Below are 14,682 nucleotides of genomic sequence, written 5' to 3'. Positions count from 1 at the left end.
ATTCTGGCAACCTTAGCCCGTGGCTCTGATAAACAGCAACAGTCAAATAAGACTCTTTCAGGGGAACCCGTTGGCTGTAATGTAATAAGGCCATGTGGCTACACGCTGCTGGAGGATCTCTCAAATCTGTACTGTTCCCAAATGAAACCTAGCTAGGTACAACTAGTACTGTTCTGACAGACAGTTACATGCTTACCAGTTAGCTTTTTCACCACTTCAGCAAATGATGAGGAATAGTACAGCTAGTAAGCAAGGGGCACAGTCCTGACACTGACAGTGAGATGTTTTACATATATGGAGCAGTATAGATGCAGATTGCTATTGAAGTTCCTTTGTTTTCTTTCCACATCTAGAAGCTGCTGAATGTTGAGTGCCTGAAAGGACTCACTAAAAGGATTTCGACCACAACACTGGAGAATACAATAATAATGCAGAGTAAGAATTTATTTTAAAATTACAAAATATTTTAAGAAAACACATTTTATTTTACATAAACTGTACAGATGACATTTACATGACTAAATTATTCTGAAACAGGAACTAAAAATATATTTTTATTAAATAGAAAAACTGAAAAAATAGAATTAAAGATGAAAAATTAAGTGTTCCACATGTTTATTGTACAAAATAGACAGAGAAAGGAAATAATAAAACTAAGAAATGGAATCATCATAGTGTACCCTGATACGTAGATTAGGCCTCTTATGATCAAGCTAAAATAATCTTGGCCTCTTTGGTTCCATTATTACACAGCAAATTCCCCAGAGTTAAATTAACACTGAAAGTGTGGACCCGTATAGACACTGAACAGTGTTGAATTAACACACTGCTTAGTGTAATAATTTGCATATTTCCCAGAGTGCTTTGCATTTCGAGTGAATTGTGGAGTTACCACCCATGACTGAATTTGTTAGTGACAGAGACAAGATTGTTGCATTCATCCACTTACAGCCCTATGGTCTTAACCAAGTGAAATCCTAAATTAAAATACCATTATTAAAATGTAATTATTTAAAAAATACAATATGTATTTCATGAGTCCTTATTTTGAGGACATAAACAAAAGAATACTGGATTGTTTGCATGAACCAACTGCTGGGTTGCAGGCATTGGGTCACAGTTATTTTCTAAAAAAAATTAAGACATAGTTTGGTTTGTTGACGCTTGTTTATTGAGATATGACCCAGCAGGTCAGATCACAAGACAAGGAGGCTTGGCTTTTTAGGGGTGTGACTTTCAGCAAGTTATTTTTGCCACCCATGAGAGTAAATGTAATTCCAGTTAATCTGTTCTGTTGAATTGTTATTGCATGTTATGGTTGAACACTAACACTTTGGTAGCTTTAATGAAGCGTACAGAAATGTGTGAGTTCCTTAACAGCCTATGCAAATGTGATCTTCCCAGTAGGATAGTTAACACTTTCTTGCTATATGTATATCATAATGTTAATATTTTTGTATTAAAATATGTAATGTACAATAATATTTATAGAATTGTTACATTACAGTGTACAAACTTACATTATCAACAGGAATTACATTTAATCTCACATGACCAAAAATAACTTTCTAAAAGCCATGCCCTTAATAAGTCCTGCCTCCTGAAAATAACCGATAGATTACATTCAAAAAGACAGAGCTGTTTGGTCAACACAGCATGAAGGTGAATAAAAACTAAATTCATGGTTAAATTAACCCATGTTGGGTAATCCAAACAACCCAACATTTTTGCCTTATTCATGCAACCTGTCACATTATGCTGGCTTGTATAATGCTGTGTAATTCCGATTGAACTCTAGCCAGAGTGGGGATATCCAACGTTCTGCATTTTTTATCATATGCAACTACCAGAGTTGGGAAGACTGAAATATGAGACTACCTAAAGGATCTAAACTGGAACAACCATTTCAGTAACAGGTGCAACAAATCCAAGTAACATATTGAATTAGTTAAGAAAATGTATCTCATTTATATTTGAGAAGCATAGGATTAATCAATCAATTAATGTACATGCAAAAACATAGATATTGAAACAAACAATTATTCAAATGAACCCGCAATAGACCATGCTGGGAAATATAATAATGATGAGCGCGGTTTTGGTTAAACTCCGGTTATTAACACCAACACTGGGTGTTATTTTAAACCAATAAGTGTTATAGAGTTAATTGTTATGTTTAGAGTGTAGTCCCTGAAAATACGGCCTTATGAAATACTTATTGTATTGTGTTAAATAATACCATTTTAATAAAATATTCTCTCAGGATCTCACATGCTGAAGTCCAGAAGACTGAAAATGGATGAATGCAACAACCATGTCTCTGTCACTAACAAAGACAGTCAGGAGTGGTAATTCTATAATTCACTCAAAGGCAAGGTATTCTGGGAAATTAGGCTTTACACCTATCAGTGTGTTAATTTAACACTGTTCCAGTGCCGATACGGGCCAACACATTCAGTGTTAATTTAACACTCTCAGTGTGGATTTAACACTGGAGAATTTGCTGTGTAGGTAAATTACTTTATTAAACAAAAAATGTAAATTTACTTCTATAAAAATAACTTTTCAATGGCAGTTTGTTTATTAACTAATCTCGCAACTTTTCAGTGCAAATGTCATAACAATCATTCGCTTTGAAAAAACGGAAGCGAAAGATCACATTTCAAGTATTTGATAGGAGATGCATTAGCATAGGAGGAGGAGAAAGTTCAGTTCAGTCTGGTATGTTCAGTTGTATGGGTGGGCATGGGTGGGTTACTATACATTGCATAGATCATGTGGCACTTATTTATGACAGGACACTCAGTACCACTTTGAAGGCATTTCAATATGCAAGTGCTATTAGGAGTGGGAGTGTGCATTTAAAGAGTTTAGTCTGCAAGTGCTGCACTGCACCATCATGCCCTGTTGGGCCCTAACAAAAAACTCATCACCACTTCGAGGTCCACTTTATCGGAACAAGTAGGGGCAGTGGGGACTCTCCGTTCTCAGGATTAAGTGTATGTAGTGCAGTTTGCACAAAGGTCCATCTTCACCTTTGAACTCAGTGAGCGATTGCTTGCAGCATGGTCACAGACAGACAGACAGACAGACAGACAGACAGACAGACAGACAGACAGACAGACAGACAGACAGACAGACAGACAGACAGACAGACAGACAGACAGACAGACAGACAGACAGACAGACAGACAGACAGACAGACAGACAGACAGACAGACAGACAGACACTTACACAAGCAGGAGGAAAGAACGTGGTCCAATGTCAACAACAATATGTCAATGTTGTGTCGTTACCTCACTTGGACATGAGTGTAGTCCTGGAAAAGCTTTATTCAATAATAAGCGCTTGCTGACACAGTTTATGTTATAATTCCACAGGATCAGACAGTCACAGTGTCTTTATGACTTTCTTTATGGAAGTGCTGGTGTTTCTGAATTATATAAGCTGATGAATTGTCATTGTCAGTGCTTTTGTTTTGTCAATGTCCTGGTGTGCTGTTTCCTTAAGCGCTTTTCTTTCCATCTTCAGAAGAGTTGAAGGACCATTATTTTTCCTCTAGAAATGGCAAACTAGAAAAATGTTATCATTTGGTGATCAACCATTTCCTTCTCTTCCCAAAACTCTGGAACCGTTCTGAAGTTCTTAATATGGAATGGACAGAACCTGGCCTCACTCAGCCAGATAAATACAACAAACCATAAATACATCTTGTTTGTGTGTACCTGTTGGTGTGCTTCCATATAACTATATATTTATATCTGTGTCATACAAAAAGGTGTTTTTGTACAAGACATTTTGACTATCGTCGTTTGATTTAACTTTCAAAGTTTAAAAAGTCACAGACACTCAGGCACAGCCACACTCTTCCACTATCATATTGGGCACGTCTCGTTTTACTATGTTGTACTCATCGTCGAAGTACAGCATAGACATGGTACTGAGCTTGGTGGGGATACAACAGGAGTTGACCGAGCCGGGGCTCATGCCCCTCATCCGGTACTGGTTGACCACCGCCGTGTGGAACGATGACGCCGACCCCGGTACCCCCGCCATGTACGCCGGGCAGCTTCCCTCGCAGTAGTTACCGTAATAACCCGCGGGTGCGATGATCCAGTCGTTCCAGCCAATGAGGCGAAAGTCTATGTAGAACTGTCGTCTGCAGCACAGGCCTCCACTGCTCCCGTCACACTCCAGCCCCCTCTTCCTGATGCGGTGGTTCCCTTCCACCTGCCGTGCCCGGACCACCAGAAAGGGCCTGTGTGAGGGTTCTGCTGGGTCAACTAAGATAGGAACCACGTTGAATGCCTCACAGCCCTCACAACGCACCTCCAGGTCCTGCCGCCGGCCGCCCTTACCAAACAGGGCCCTCACTGCCTCTGACAGGGGGAAGGTGTGCCAGCCGCTGCGCTTTAGGTCCACACGCTTCTCCACTAGGGTCCACCGACCTCCTCCGCCTGCCCCTGCCCCTGTTCCTCCCCTGGCTCCACCTGCAGCTCCAGTCCCTGCCTCATGGTAGTGGATTTTAACTGTGACTCTCCGTCGAGGCCCTTTCTCGGAGCCGGTGGGCAGCAGCCTGAAGTAGAGCCACAGGTTGGCCTGAGACACATGCAGGTTCTGGTTCCCTTCACTGGAGATGAGGAAGTGGAGGCTGGACTTAGAGGCTTGAGAAGAAGCCAGCTCATCTGATCGAGAAGAGAGAGAAACGTGGGTTTAGTGATATATACCGTACAGTCAAGGGTCAAGAGAATAAACTGACCATTTTAAAGGGCAAGTTAGAAAAGCTGACAAGATTCACAAAGTAAAACAGGACAGGAGGATGAAATCCACACAGTTTTCCAACTTGTGTCTCTGTGATTAAAGTTATGTCACACTACATATGAGTGTCATTTGTAAGAGGGAAGAAAAGTGGACAAACATTCACAGGGATCCCCAAGCAGGGAGCCAGAAAGAGAGTACTTCAGTCACTTCTGTCCATCCTCTCCTCCATCACCACTCTCTTTCTCATACATCACATGCCGTTAGCCTAGTTCCTTATAGTCTGTTCCTCCTGACAGCCCAGTTCTGGGAGCAGGCCCAGTTGGCCTCAGGTCTGATTGTGAACACTATGAGAGTGGAGGAGGGGGGTGGACAAGGCCCGGGCACCAGGGGGTTAATTGAGTTTGCTGTTTGTGTGTGTGCGTGCGTGCGTGCGTGCGTGTGTGTATGTGTGTGTGTGAGGCACTGCTGTGAAACCCCCTGAGCTCCCCGGAGCCTCTGAGACTGACAGCATAAAGACTCCATTGAGGTATTAGGAGACAGCCTCGCTACTGCCTGGCATTGAGCGCGTGGCCCAACTAACCAATAGCATGATGAGGCAAAAATAAAATACATTTGCATGACATTGGCCACTTTCTAAAATGACACAATGAAGAGATTCCAAATGTCTACGGCATAATGGAGTTTGGAGTCGGCTGTATCTTTTTTGAAGCCTAATTATGTCTTCCAAATGACTGTGAAAACCGAGAGGGTTCTGTCTGGGGGTTAGCCAGGATCGGCTTCAGCTGAGCACATGTTGAAGCGGCCAAATGTCTTTGTTTACACACTGATTAGCGTGAGTTGGTGTCAACAGCTGACCACCAAAGATGGTCCTTTTAAAGCAATCCTACGTTTACAACGTACTCCAGTAACAGTGATTTTACATTCATTTCACCCAGACCTGTTCAGACTAGTTCTGCCTCCCGCTACAGTATGTCAGCTGGGAGCCAAAGTAACACACACACACACACAAACAAACACATCCCTGTGGCAACAACAAAAGCACAAGGTGCATTCATTTCAGCAACATCGACATCGAACCCTCAGGGTGCAGTATCAAGAACGTAAGAAGAACTGTATGTATGGAAATGCATCAGAAGTGTAGATATAAAGGTATTGACTCAATAACAGTTTTCCCCTGTTTTAACTGCTGTCATGGCCCGAGGTAAGGAGTATCTAACCTCGCCTCATTTACTACCATGCCTTGCTGCTTGCCTCAACAGCTCCCAGTGATCAACAGGGGAGCTTCTAGGCCAGGGCGTTTCTCTATCTGTACCCTGAGTGACAGTGTATGTGAGGCAATGAAGTGCTGGGTGGGGAGAGATGGCAGTCTGAATCTCTGACTACAAAGATACTCCAGTCTAAAGCATGGTCATATGATCTTGTAAAAAAAAAATGTGGTGGAGTGTATCTGTAGCTTTATATCCCACCTGGGAAAAAAATAACATTTTTAATGACCCACAAGTTAGAGTATCTGAGATTGCCCACTGGCCACAGACGTAAATTCAACATCTATTCCATGTTGGTTCAATTTCATTGAAAAGCTGTGGAAACAACATTGATTCAACCAGTGTGTGCCCAGTGGGTGGCCACATTAAAATGGATGCTGAAGTGGATTGAGAATCATCCTAGAAAACACTTCAACTATTTAGCTTTTCATTCATTTTCTAAAATACCACAAAAACACATAGCCAGGTGCTTTAACCCTGGTGTGCACTGACTGCAGGCTGTGGGAAGGTGAGGGGGGAAGCGAGGTGAGGAAGGAGGTTAGGGAGGAGACCAGTTAAACCAGGAGGTGTGCTGCCTGACTCGGAGTGTGCCTGGGGTCAATGTGCTCCTGGGCCAGGCATGGTTAGGGCAGGGCAGGTGAAGGGAGGGTGACATCTGGGTGGGCCTCTCTCTCTCTGGTGGAGCTAGCGCTGCTGGAGCTACAGCTGCCTCAGCGTGTCCCCACCTGCGCTATCAACACCAACAAGGCAGGCCGACAGGCAGACAGGTCGGTAAGCAGGCGGGAAATCAGGCAGACGGGTATGTAAACAGGCGGGAAATCAGGCAGACAGGTAGGTAAGCATGTGGGCAATCAGGCAGACAAAAAAATCAGGGAGGCAGGGAGGCAGATGCGCCGGCAGTCAGTGTGTGTATGTGTGTTTGTGTGTGCATGTGCGCAACATAGGCAGGGTGTATGTAGCAGGGTGCTATGCTGATTACTCAAAGTCTGTGTCAACAGAGACCGCACATCGCGGAGCACCGCTGCTTTGACAGGAGCCTCGCCTCGCAGTGACACACACACACGGCTCTGACAGGCATCCCTTAGGCTGCTGGAGCACAGCGCTCAGCTCAGCACTCCAGGAATTCCACACAGGGAAATAGGAGAGGGGGAAAGAGCACAGCAGGTCAGGGTGAGCTCCATTTGGCCAGCAGTTAGTAAGCTGCTTTGGTGGTAGTGGTGGAGAAATGACACACAGGGAGGGGGTTGGAGGGGGGGGTGCATGGATTGAGTGTGATGTGGAAAATGCCTGGAGCGGCTCCAGACAGGGCATGATTGATGTTTCTTCATGAAAGACTGTGTCCCAGAGTAAACCCAGAAGCCAGCCCTATAGCCCTGCAGGGTTGCATCCCAAATGGCACCCTATTCACTCTATAGTGCACACATTTTTACCAGGGCCCATATAGCTCTGGTCAAAAGTAGTGCACTATATAGGGAATAGGGTGCCATTTGGGATACAACCCGGGGACTGGGCCAGAGTTAATGACATCCAATAATGAAGTCTTAATTCCGTTACTTGGACCGGAGTCACAGGGAGTTCAACCGGTCCAAGCGGCTATACCAACGACAATCGAGATGCTCACATCTCCCCCTGCCCTCCGCTTCGCTCCCGTGGTTACGGGACACCGAATACCGCCGCCAAAGCGAGGGCCCGCGGGACCGTGTCATAAGAGACGGGAGGTTGGCACTGTTCCTTACCTGGAACGTTGGCAGTGAGCTCAGTCTCAGCCTCTGCTCCGCTATGCAGTCTAAGACTGATTGGTGACTGAGAGCAATAGCTGCCTCCTAGCTCCTAGCTTGCTGAAAACAATACAGTTAAAACTATGTGAATTAGACAGGACAGCGTCCCACTCACCTCACAAAATACTTTGGCCTGATACTTCGCAGTCATCCAGTAATGTCCAGCACAAACTCCTCTCAGCCCCTATCAGTCATCCAGTAATGTCCAGCACAAACTCCCCTCAGCCCCTATCAGTCTTCCAGTAATGTCCAGCACAAACTCCCCTCAGCCCCTATCAGTCATCCAGTAATGTCCAGCACAAACTTCCCCCGGCCCCTAGCAGCACACCTTGATCTTTGACTGTGACATCACCCGGCCTGTGCCTGGGCCAGGTCTAGCTGCCTCTCTCCAGGTCGCTCTAGGGGCCTTGTCCCTCTCTCCATGCCCTGGCTGGCAGCCTGGACTCTGGGCTCTGGGGGTGAGTGCCAGCTGGCCTGAAGGCAGAGGGGGTCTACAGAACAGGGAGCAAAGCCAGTTCCATGGCACAATGCTGCACAAAGGCTCAAAGGTGTTGTGAATAATGGCAAAAGCAAAGAGGCCTGGTTGGTGAACCATTATATGACAAAAACATTCTTTAGAAAACTGTGATATGGGCACACCATGCACCCTCCTCCTCCACCTCTCCATCACCCGAACCCACAACCGGGGGTGCTCTCCTAAAAATTGCCTTGCGTTTAACATGGACTCAGAGGTAAATGTAACATAGTAAAATGTAATTCTGGCACACTCCAATTAGTATGTTACGTTTCATATGGGATGTATTAATTTGCAATTCGTACAATTTGTTACAAATTGCAATTCCTACAATATTTTACGAATTTGCAAAATGTATGATATGTCACAAATTCCAATTTGTTGTGGCTAACGTTAGCTAGGTCACTAACACTAATGTTAGTTGGGTGGCTAATATTAGCTAAAGGGGTTATGGGTAAGGGGTTTTAAGGTTAAGGTTGGGGTTAAGTTTAAGTTTAAGGTTAGTGTTGGGGTTAAGTTAAAGGGTTAAGATTAGGGTTAGGGGAAGGGTTGGCTAACATGCTAAGTAGTTGCAAAAACACGCAACCTTTGGGTTGCTATACGTCCGCATAACCTGTCCCATAGGGCGGCGCACAATTGGCCCAGCGTTGTTAGGGTTTGGCCGGGGTAGGTCGTCATTGTAAATACGAATTTGTTCTCAACTGACTTGCTTAGTTAAATAAAGGTTAAATAAAATAAAAACATTCCTATTCGAAGGCAACAGCTAGGAATCCATCCAAGCTGATTGTACTGTTTGTGCTGCAGCTTCGTACTGCGGGACCGGGATCTATGCTTCCTCTGCTAAAAAAACGTTTTTTTTTTTTAAAAACAGTTAAATAGGACGTTCTCACCTCACTAACCTGCCAATTATTGATTTCAGTTATCTAACTGATGATAGATTAGAGCTCACAGAGTGTGTGTGTGTACAGGGCCGGATTAATAAAGGGGCTTACAGGGGCTGAGGCCGAGGCCCGTAGTGTGCCCAAGAGGGAAACAAAATAAAGAATTAAAAACTAAATAGACAGTTTACTGTATATTATATATGTAGTATATATATTTATTATATAAAAAAAAAAAATGCAAACACCAACCACAGGATGACTCAGGAGCCCGCTCTCAATAAGTCATCAGATGGGGGAGGAGAGGAAATGGAGGGCCCACATGATAACTGGGGGGCCCTGCCTTGGTTGTGTAACGTAGAGTTTTCTGCAAATTATAAATATTTTCCATGGGGCAGGGAGTAATTTTTGCAGTTTTAACGCTAATTACCTGCGATTCTACACATTCTGCCATGACTTATGGCATGTTAATGATATCTGAGTGAAAGTGACAAACAAAATGAATTGGGGCCCCCTGGGGGTCAGGGTCCCTGGGAACGTGCCCTGCGTGCCTGGTCGGTATTCGGCCATGATTACTACAAGTTTAGATAGCTGGCTAGATTAACTTACGAATCAAAAAATTGGTAACTGACATGGCTAATTGAGTTACTGTCAGTGTCTGACATAACAGGAGAAAAACTGTTGATGCACAACCATCTATGATTTGCTCATCTGGCCTTGTGTGTGAGTCCACTGTAAACCCCAATGTGCTGTTATTACTCAAATGTTTTGAGGAAACCCATTGCACTTAATGTATCTGAGTACAGAAAAACGTGCTGATTGTCTACACTGTAACGGAAAACTGTAATTTATCCGGTAATTTGGGGTATTATCAACAGAAAAATACTCTGAAACATTTTACTGCAGTATACTGCAAATTATGGTGCATTTTGGGAAATGTTATGGGCAGGGAAATATTTCCAATGGTACTGTAATTCCACCCCAAAGAAGGTCACCCGTGATACAAGTCAGTATTAGAAGTTCATCCATGTCTGAGGATGTCAACTGGCCACTAGGGGTAACAGTGTGTGCTGTTACCTTCAAGTAGGTTTCAGTTTTGTTTGGGTAATATGGAAAGGGATGGAGGATGGGCGTAAGCCTCTAATGCAAAAGGTTGCATGTTCAGTGACAGAAAGTTGTTTTGTAGATTTTTGTTTTATATCCCAAACCTTAACCCTTACCTTAACCATTCAGAGTTAATGTCTAACCTTAACCCTTACCTTAACCATTCAGAGTTAATGTCTAACCTTAACCATTCAGAGTTAATGTCTAACCTTAACCCTTACCTTAACCATTCAGAGTTAATGTCTAACCTTAACCCTTACCTTAACCATTCGGAGTTAATGTCTAACCTTAACCCTTACCTTAACCATTCAGAGTTAATGTCTAACCTTAACCCTTACCTTAACCATTCAGAGTTAATGTCTAACCTTAACCCTTACCTTAACCATTCAGAGTTAATGTCTAACCTTAACCCTTACCTTAACCATTCGGAGTTAATGTCTAACCTTAACCCTTACCTTAACCATTCAGAGTTAATGTCTAACCTTAACCCTTAACCCTTAAAGTAACGATTATTTTGGACAAAGTACACATTGCCCAAGATACTGATGGAAGCTCGTCCAAAAGTAAGAGCTATTTATGATTTTATTCCGTATTTATGTGGAAAAATGTAAACGCATTTGTCGGCCATTGTTGCGGCACTAGTCTGGCTGTAACGCACACTGTATGTCTAGTAACGTTAATTTTAAAAATCTAACTCAGCGGTTGCATTAATAACTAATGCATCTTTCATTAGCTGTCCAACCTGTATTTTTTTAGTCAATCTAATCGATAAATAATCGTAAACTTAGGTGCCTTTCCAAGATGGCGCCGGCCAGAATGCATGCCATGTTTTGACAGATTACATTGCATAACCACGATTTGTGATGCTAAATATGCACATTTTCGAACAAACTCTATATGCATTGTGTAATATGATGTTACAGGACTGTCATCTGAAGAATTCTGAGAAGGTTAGTGAAAAAATTTATATATTTTGGTGGTGATAACGTTATCGCTCTTTTTGCCTTGAATCAATGCTGGGGTGATGTTAGCTCATGTGGTATGCTAATATAACGATATATTGTGTTTTCGCTGTAAAACACTTAGAAAATCTGAAATATTGTCTGGATTCACAAGATCTGTGTCTTTCAATTGCTGTAGGCTGTGTATTTTTAAGAAATGTTTTATGATGAGTAATTAGGTAATACACGTTGCTCTCTGTAGTTATTCTAGTCGCTTTGGTGAGTTTTGTGATAGTGGCTGCAATGGTAAACTATGATTTATACCTGAAAAATGCACATTTTTCTAAAAAAACATATGCTATACCATAAATATGTTATCAGACTGTCATCTTATGAAGTTGTTTCTTGGTTAGTGGCTATATATATCTTTATTTAGTCGAATTAGTGATAGCTACTGGTGGAGTAAAAAACTGGTGGAGTAAAAAAAAAGTGGTGTCTTTTGCTAACGTGGTTAGCTAATAGATTTACATATTGTGTCTTCCCTGTAAAACATTTTAAAAATCAGAAATGATGGCTGGATTCACAAGAAGTGTATCTTTCATCTGGTGTCTTGGACTTGTGATTTAATGATATTTAGATGCTAGTATTTACTTGTGACGCTATGCTAGGCTATGCTAGTCAGCTTTTTTACTGTGGGGGGTGCTCCCGGATCCGGGATGAGTACCAAGTAAAAGTTAACCATTCAGAGTTAATGTCTAACCTTAACCCTTACCTTAACCATTCAGAGTTAATGCTTAAACTTAATCTTACATTTGAGAAACGTCAATGAACGTCTAATTCTGACGTGAGAATGTGAGAGCTTGTTGCAGAATACAGTACCATACCATATCTTTGGAGTGCCAAAAACTTTTTGACCTCTAGTGGATGCATGGTATTGTTGTTTCTGGCTTATTAAGATATTATTAAGATATTATGAGGTGTGCATTGTAAGAGGCTATATTTGTTGCACCTGTGAGTCAGAATGCTGTTCCAATTTAACTCCTATGTGGTTATAGTGCCCAATGAATTTAAAATGTATGAAAACAGATTCGAGTGGCATCTGGCATCTAAACCTTAAATAGTTGAGCATTTTGACATGTCCTTTTGGTCTGTTTTGTCCTGTAGTTGCTGCCAGTTTGGAAGCCTTTGTTAAGACCTCTAGAAGCGCAAGTGATATAAAATACCAACTATTAATTCATATTTTGTAATGTTGAAACAATTTACCTAGCAAAAAAAACCTTGTAATTACAGTAAAATCATGTCAAATACAAACCCCTCCACTCAATTAATGTAATTCATTCCGATAATGGTAGCATTTACTTTTTACAGTTTAATATAGAGAATTTTACAGTAATGTACTGTGTGTCACTGAATGAATCATAACTCAGAAATAAAGGGAGATAAAAGGAGTGATCAAATTAGTGATATGAATCATACGATTATCGATAATTACCTGATTCTGCAAAACTGATTATCTCCGACGTCTCCCCATGCACCTCGTTACTGTAGGAAGCTTGTCCATCAAGGTTGGGGATCTCAACCCTCCCGTCTTCCCGTACCTTACCGGCGTGAAGCCTCCTCAGCGCTGTTACCATTGCAGCCTTGGGAATAGGATGAGTGATGTTGGGTCTTTCTCTCATTTGTAATCTGTTCAAGATGTGCCTCTTAACTGCTTCCAAAAGGTCTATGTCCACCCGTTCTGACGCCTCCGGCAACCCACACGATGCGCACGACTCCTGGGTGACGGTTTGAGTCTCTGCCCCCGTTATGCGCGCCCGCGTTGTCCCCAAGGTACCGCGGATTGAAAGTATGCAAGCCATTAAACAAGCCAGTGTGAGATTATATCTTCTCATTTTCTATTTTTGAGACTGGAATTCCAAAGCACGCTGGAAAGGAATTGTGGTTCGTGAATACAGAGATTAAAGTTAGATGGTTAGGCTACTTCACAAGTATCACGGTAATGATCCTACTATGCGCCACCGGGAATACACATGGAACGATGATTGATGCACAAGTTATGGTAATCCAAAACAGTCCATGTAGTTTTTGCATTCCAAAAGATCTTGCTGTCAAGAGCTAATGATTATTGCAGATATTATGTTATTTGCTTAATCTCCAGCCCTGTTAGGCTTGGGTCCTTTTTGTCCAAAGCTCACTATCAGTCCAGTTCTCATCTAAAGCACAATTCCAGAGGTTTTGGTCTTGACCGGCGAACTTGAAATGATCACTAAATGAATGGCTCTACCGCGTTTTCAAACGTATCAAAACGAATTATTACAGTCCATATCCTTTGCAAACCACTCATAGTTATCAAACGTATCTCACCGGTACGCTGGCTTTGTATTCGAAACGTCTGATGTGAAGTTCCAAATATGAGGTTACCACTGCTTTTACATTCAATTCACTCATATAAGCGCAACTTTAGGAATCCAATTAAATTGCAATCCATTTCATACCAACTGATCCCTTGATCACTGTCTTCTCTGTCTATTGGTGAGTTGGCTATGGGACGTATCTGCGCCCAGTAAGAGATGCTGTTATCTTTACAGTTTTCTCCTTTGCAATCACGACACGGAGCCACCTAACACCGAAAGTTTTTATACAGGAGTTGAAACCACGTGGGGAGTTCCACCAACAGCGCGCAAGGGATAGTGCTGCTGGGAGAAAAGCGCAGCGCAGGATGGAGAGAATACTGGTGACACCTTTTAACCCCGAATATCAATTTGTCTGTTATAATTTTACACTAAATTACCTCATAAACAATATATTTTATTATAGCCCTGAAACAGATTGTCATTTTAATAAATATGGAGCTATATCTGCAAGATTCCTCATACCCTAAAATGTGAAGGATTTTATCGATATTTTGAGATTATGGTGTAAACACACACACACACACACACACACACACACACACACACACACACACACACACACACACACACACACACACACACACACACACACACACACACACACACACACACACACACACACACACACACACACACACTGTAGTTTTCGGGGTTGATTGAACATGGTACTTTTTTATTCTATTCCAATGTGTTTAACCATCACATTTTTGTAAGGTATTCACAAGTTCCGACACTCAGTGAACGACTCGGTTTTGTCGATAACTTGGAATTGAAAGACAAATTCCTGGAAACTCGTGCCATCGGTGCGTTTTTACGCACAAGAAAAAAGAAAACAAACAGCGCCATCCTTTGTTGAAACAACTTCACTACACTATTGGCCCATTAATCTGAAAACTCTGTTAATTATTTCTGAGTAAAGTGCCAATGCATGCAACAGTTTGTCAAAAAACACCAACAGCTTCCGATACCTTGATTTAGGTTAGTAGGACAAGTGAAATGGCGCATTAGCCAACGGTCAAGCGTGGT

At 42.4% G+C, this 14,682-nt stretch overlaps 1 protein-coding gene across 1 annotated transcript; it reads right to left on the bottom strand.

Moving 5' to 3' along the window:
* Nucleotides 1-426: 426 nt before the first annotated feature.
* Nucleotides 427-13,832, bottom strand: LOC139538919 (inhibin beta B chain-like). The gene is made up of 2 exons (XM_071341492.1): nucleotides 12,735-13,832; nucleotides 427-4,686 (listed from the first exon to the last, which is right to left on the bottom strand). The coding sequence occupies exons 1-2, from the start codon at nucleotides 13,132-13,134 to the stop codon at nucleotides 3,851-3,853; spliced, it is 1,236 nt and encodes a 411-aa protein (XP_071197593.1). The 5' UTR covers nucleotides 13,135-13,832; the 3' UTR covers nucleotides 427-3,850.
* Nucleotides 13,833-14,682: the final 850 nt, after the last annotated feature.

The sequence above is a fragment of the Salvelinus alpinus genome, chromosome 14, assembly GCF_045679555.1.
Source record: "Salvelinus alpinus chromosome 14, SLU_Salpinus.1, whole genome shotgun sequence".
NCBI lineage: Eukaryota > Metazoa > Chordata > Actinopteri > Salmoniformes > Salmonidae > Salvelinus > Salvelinus alpinus.
This window is presented reverse-complemented; position numbering and strand designations above follow the sequence as displayed.

Coding starts and splice junctions, on each gene's coding strand:
- LOC139538919 (XM_071341492.1), bottom strand. CDS start 13,134: ATGAGAAGATATAATCTCACACTGGCTTGTTTAATGGCTTGCATACTT. Junction 4,687..12,734: donor AATCAGTTTTGCAGAATCAG/GTAATTATCGAT, acceptor CTTCTCGATCAG/ATGAGCTGGCTTCTTCTCAA.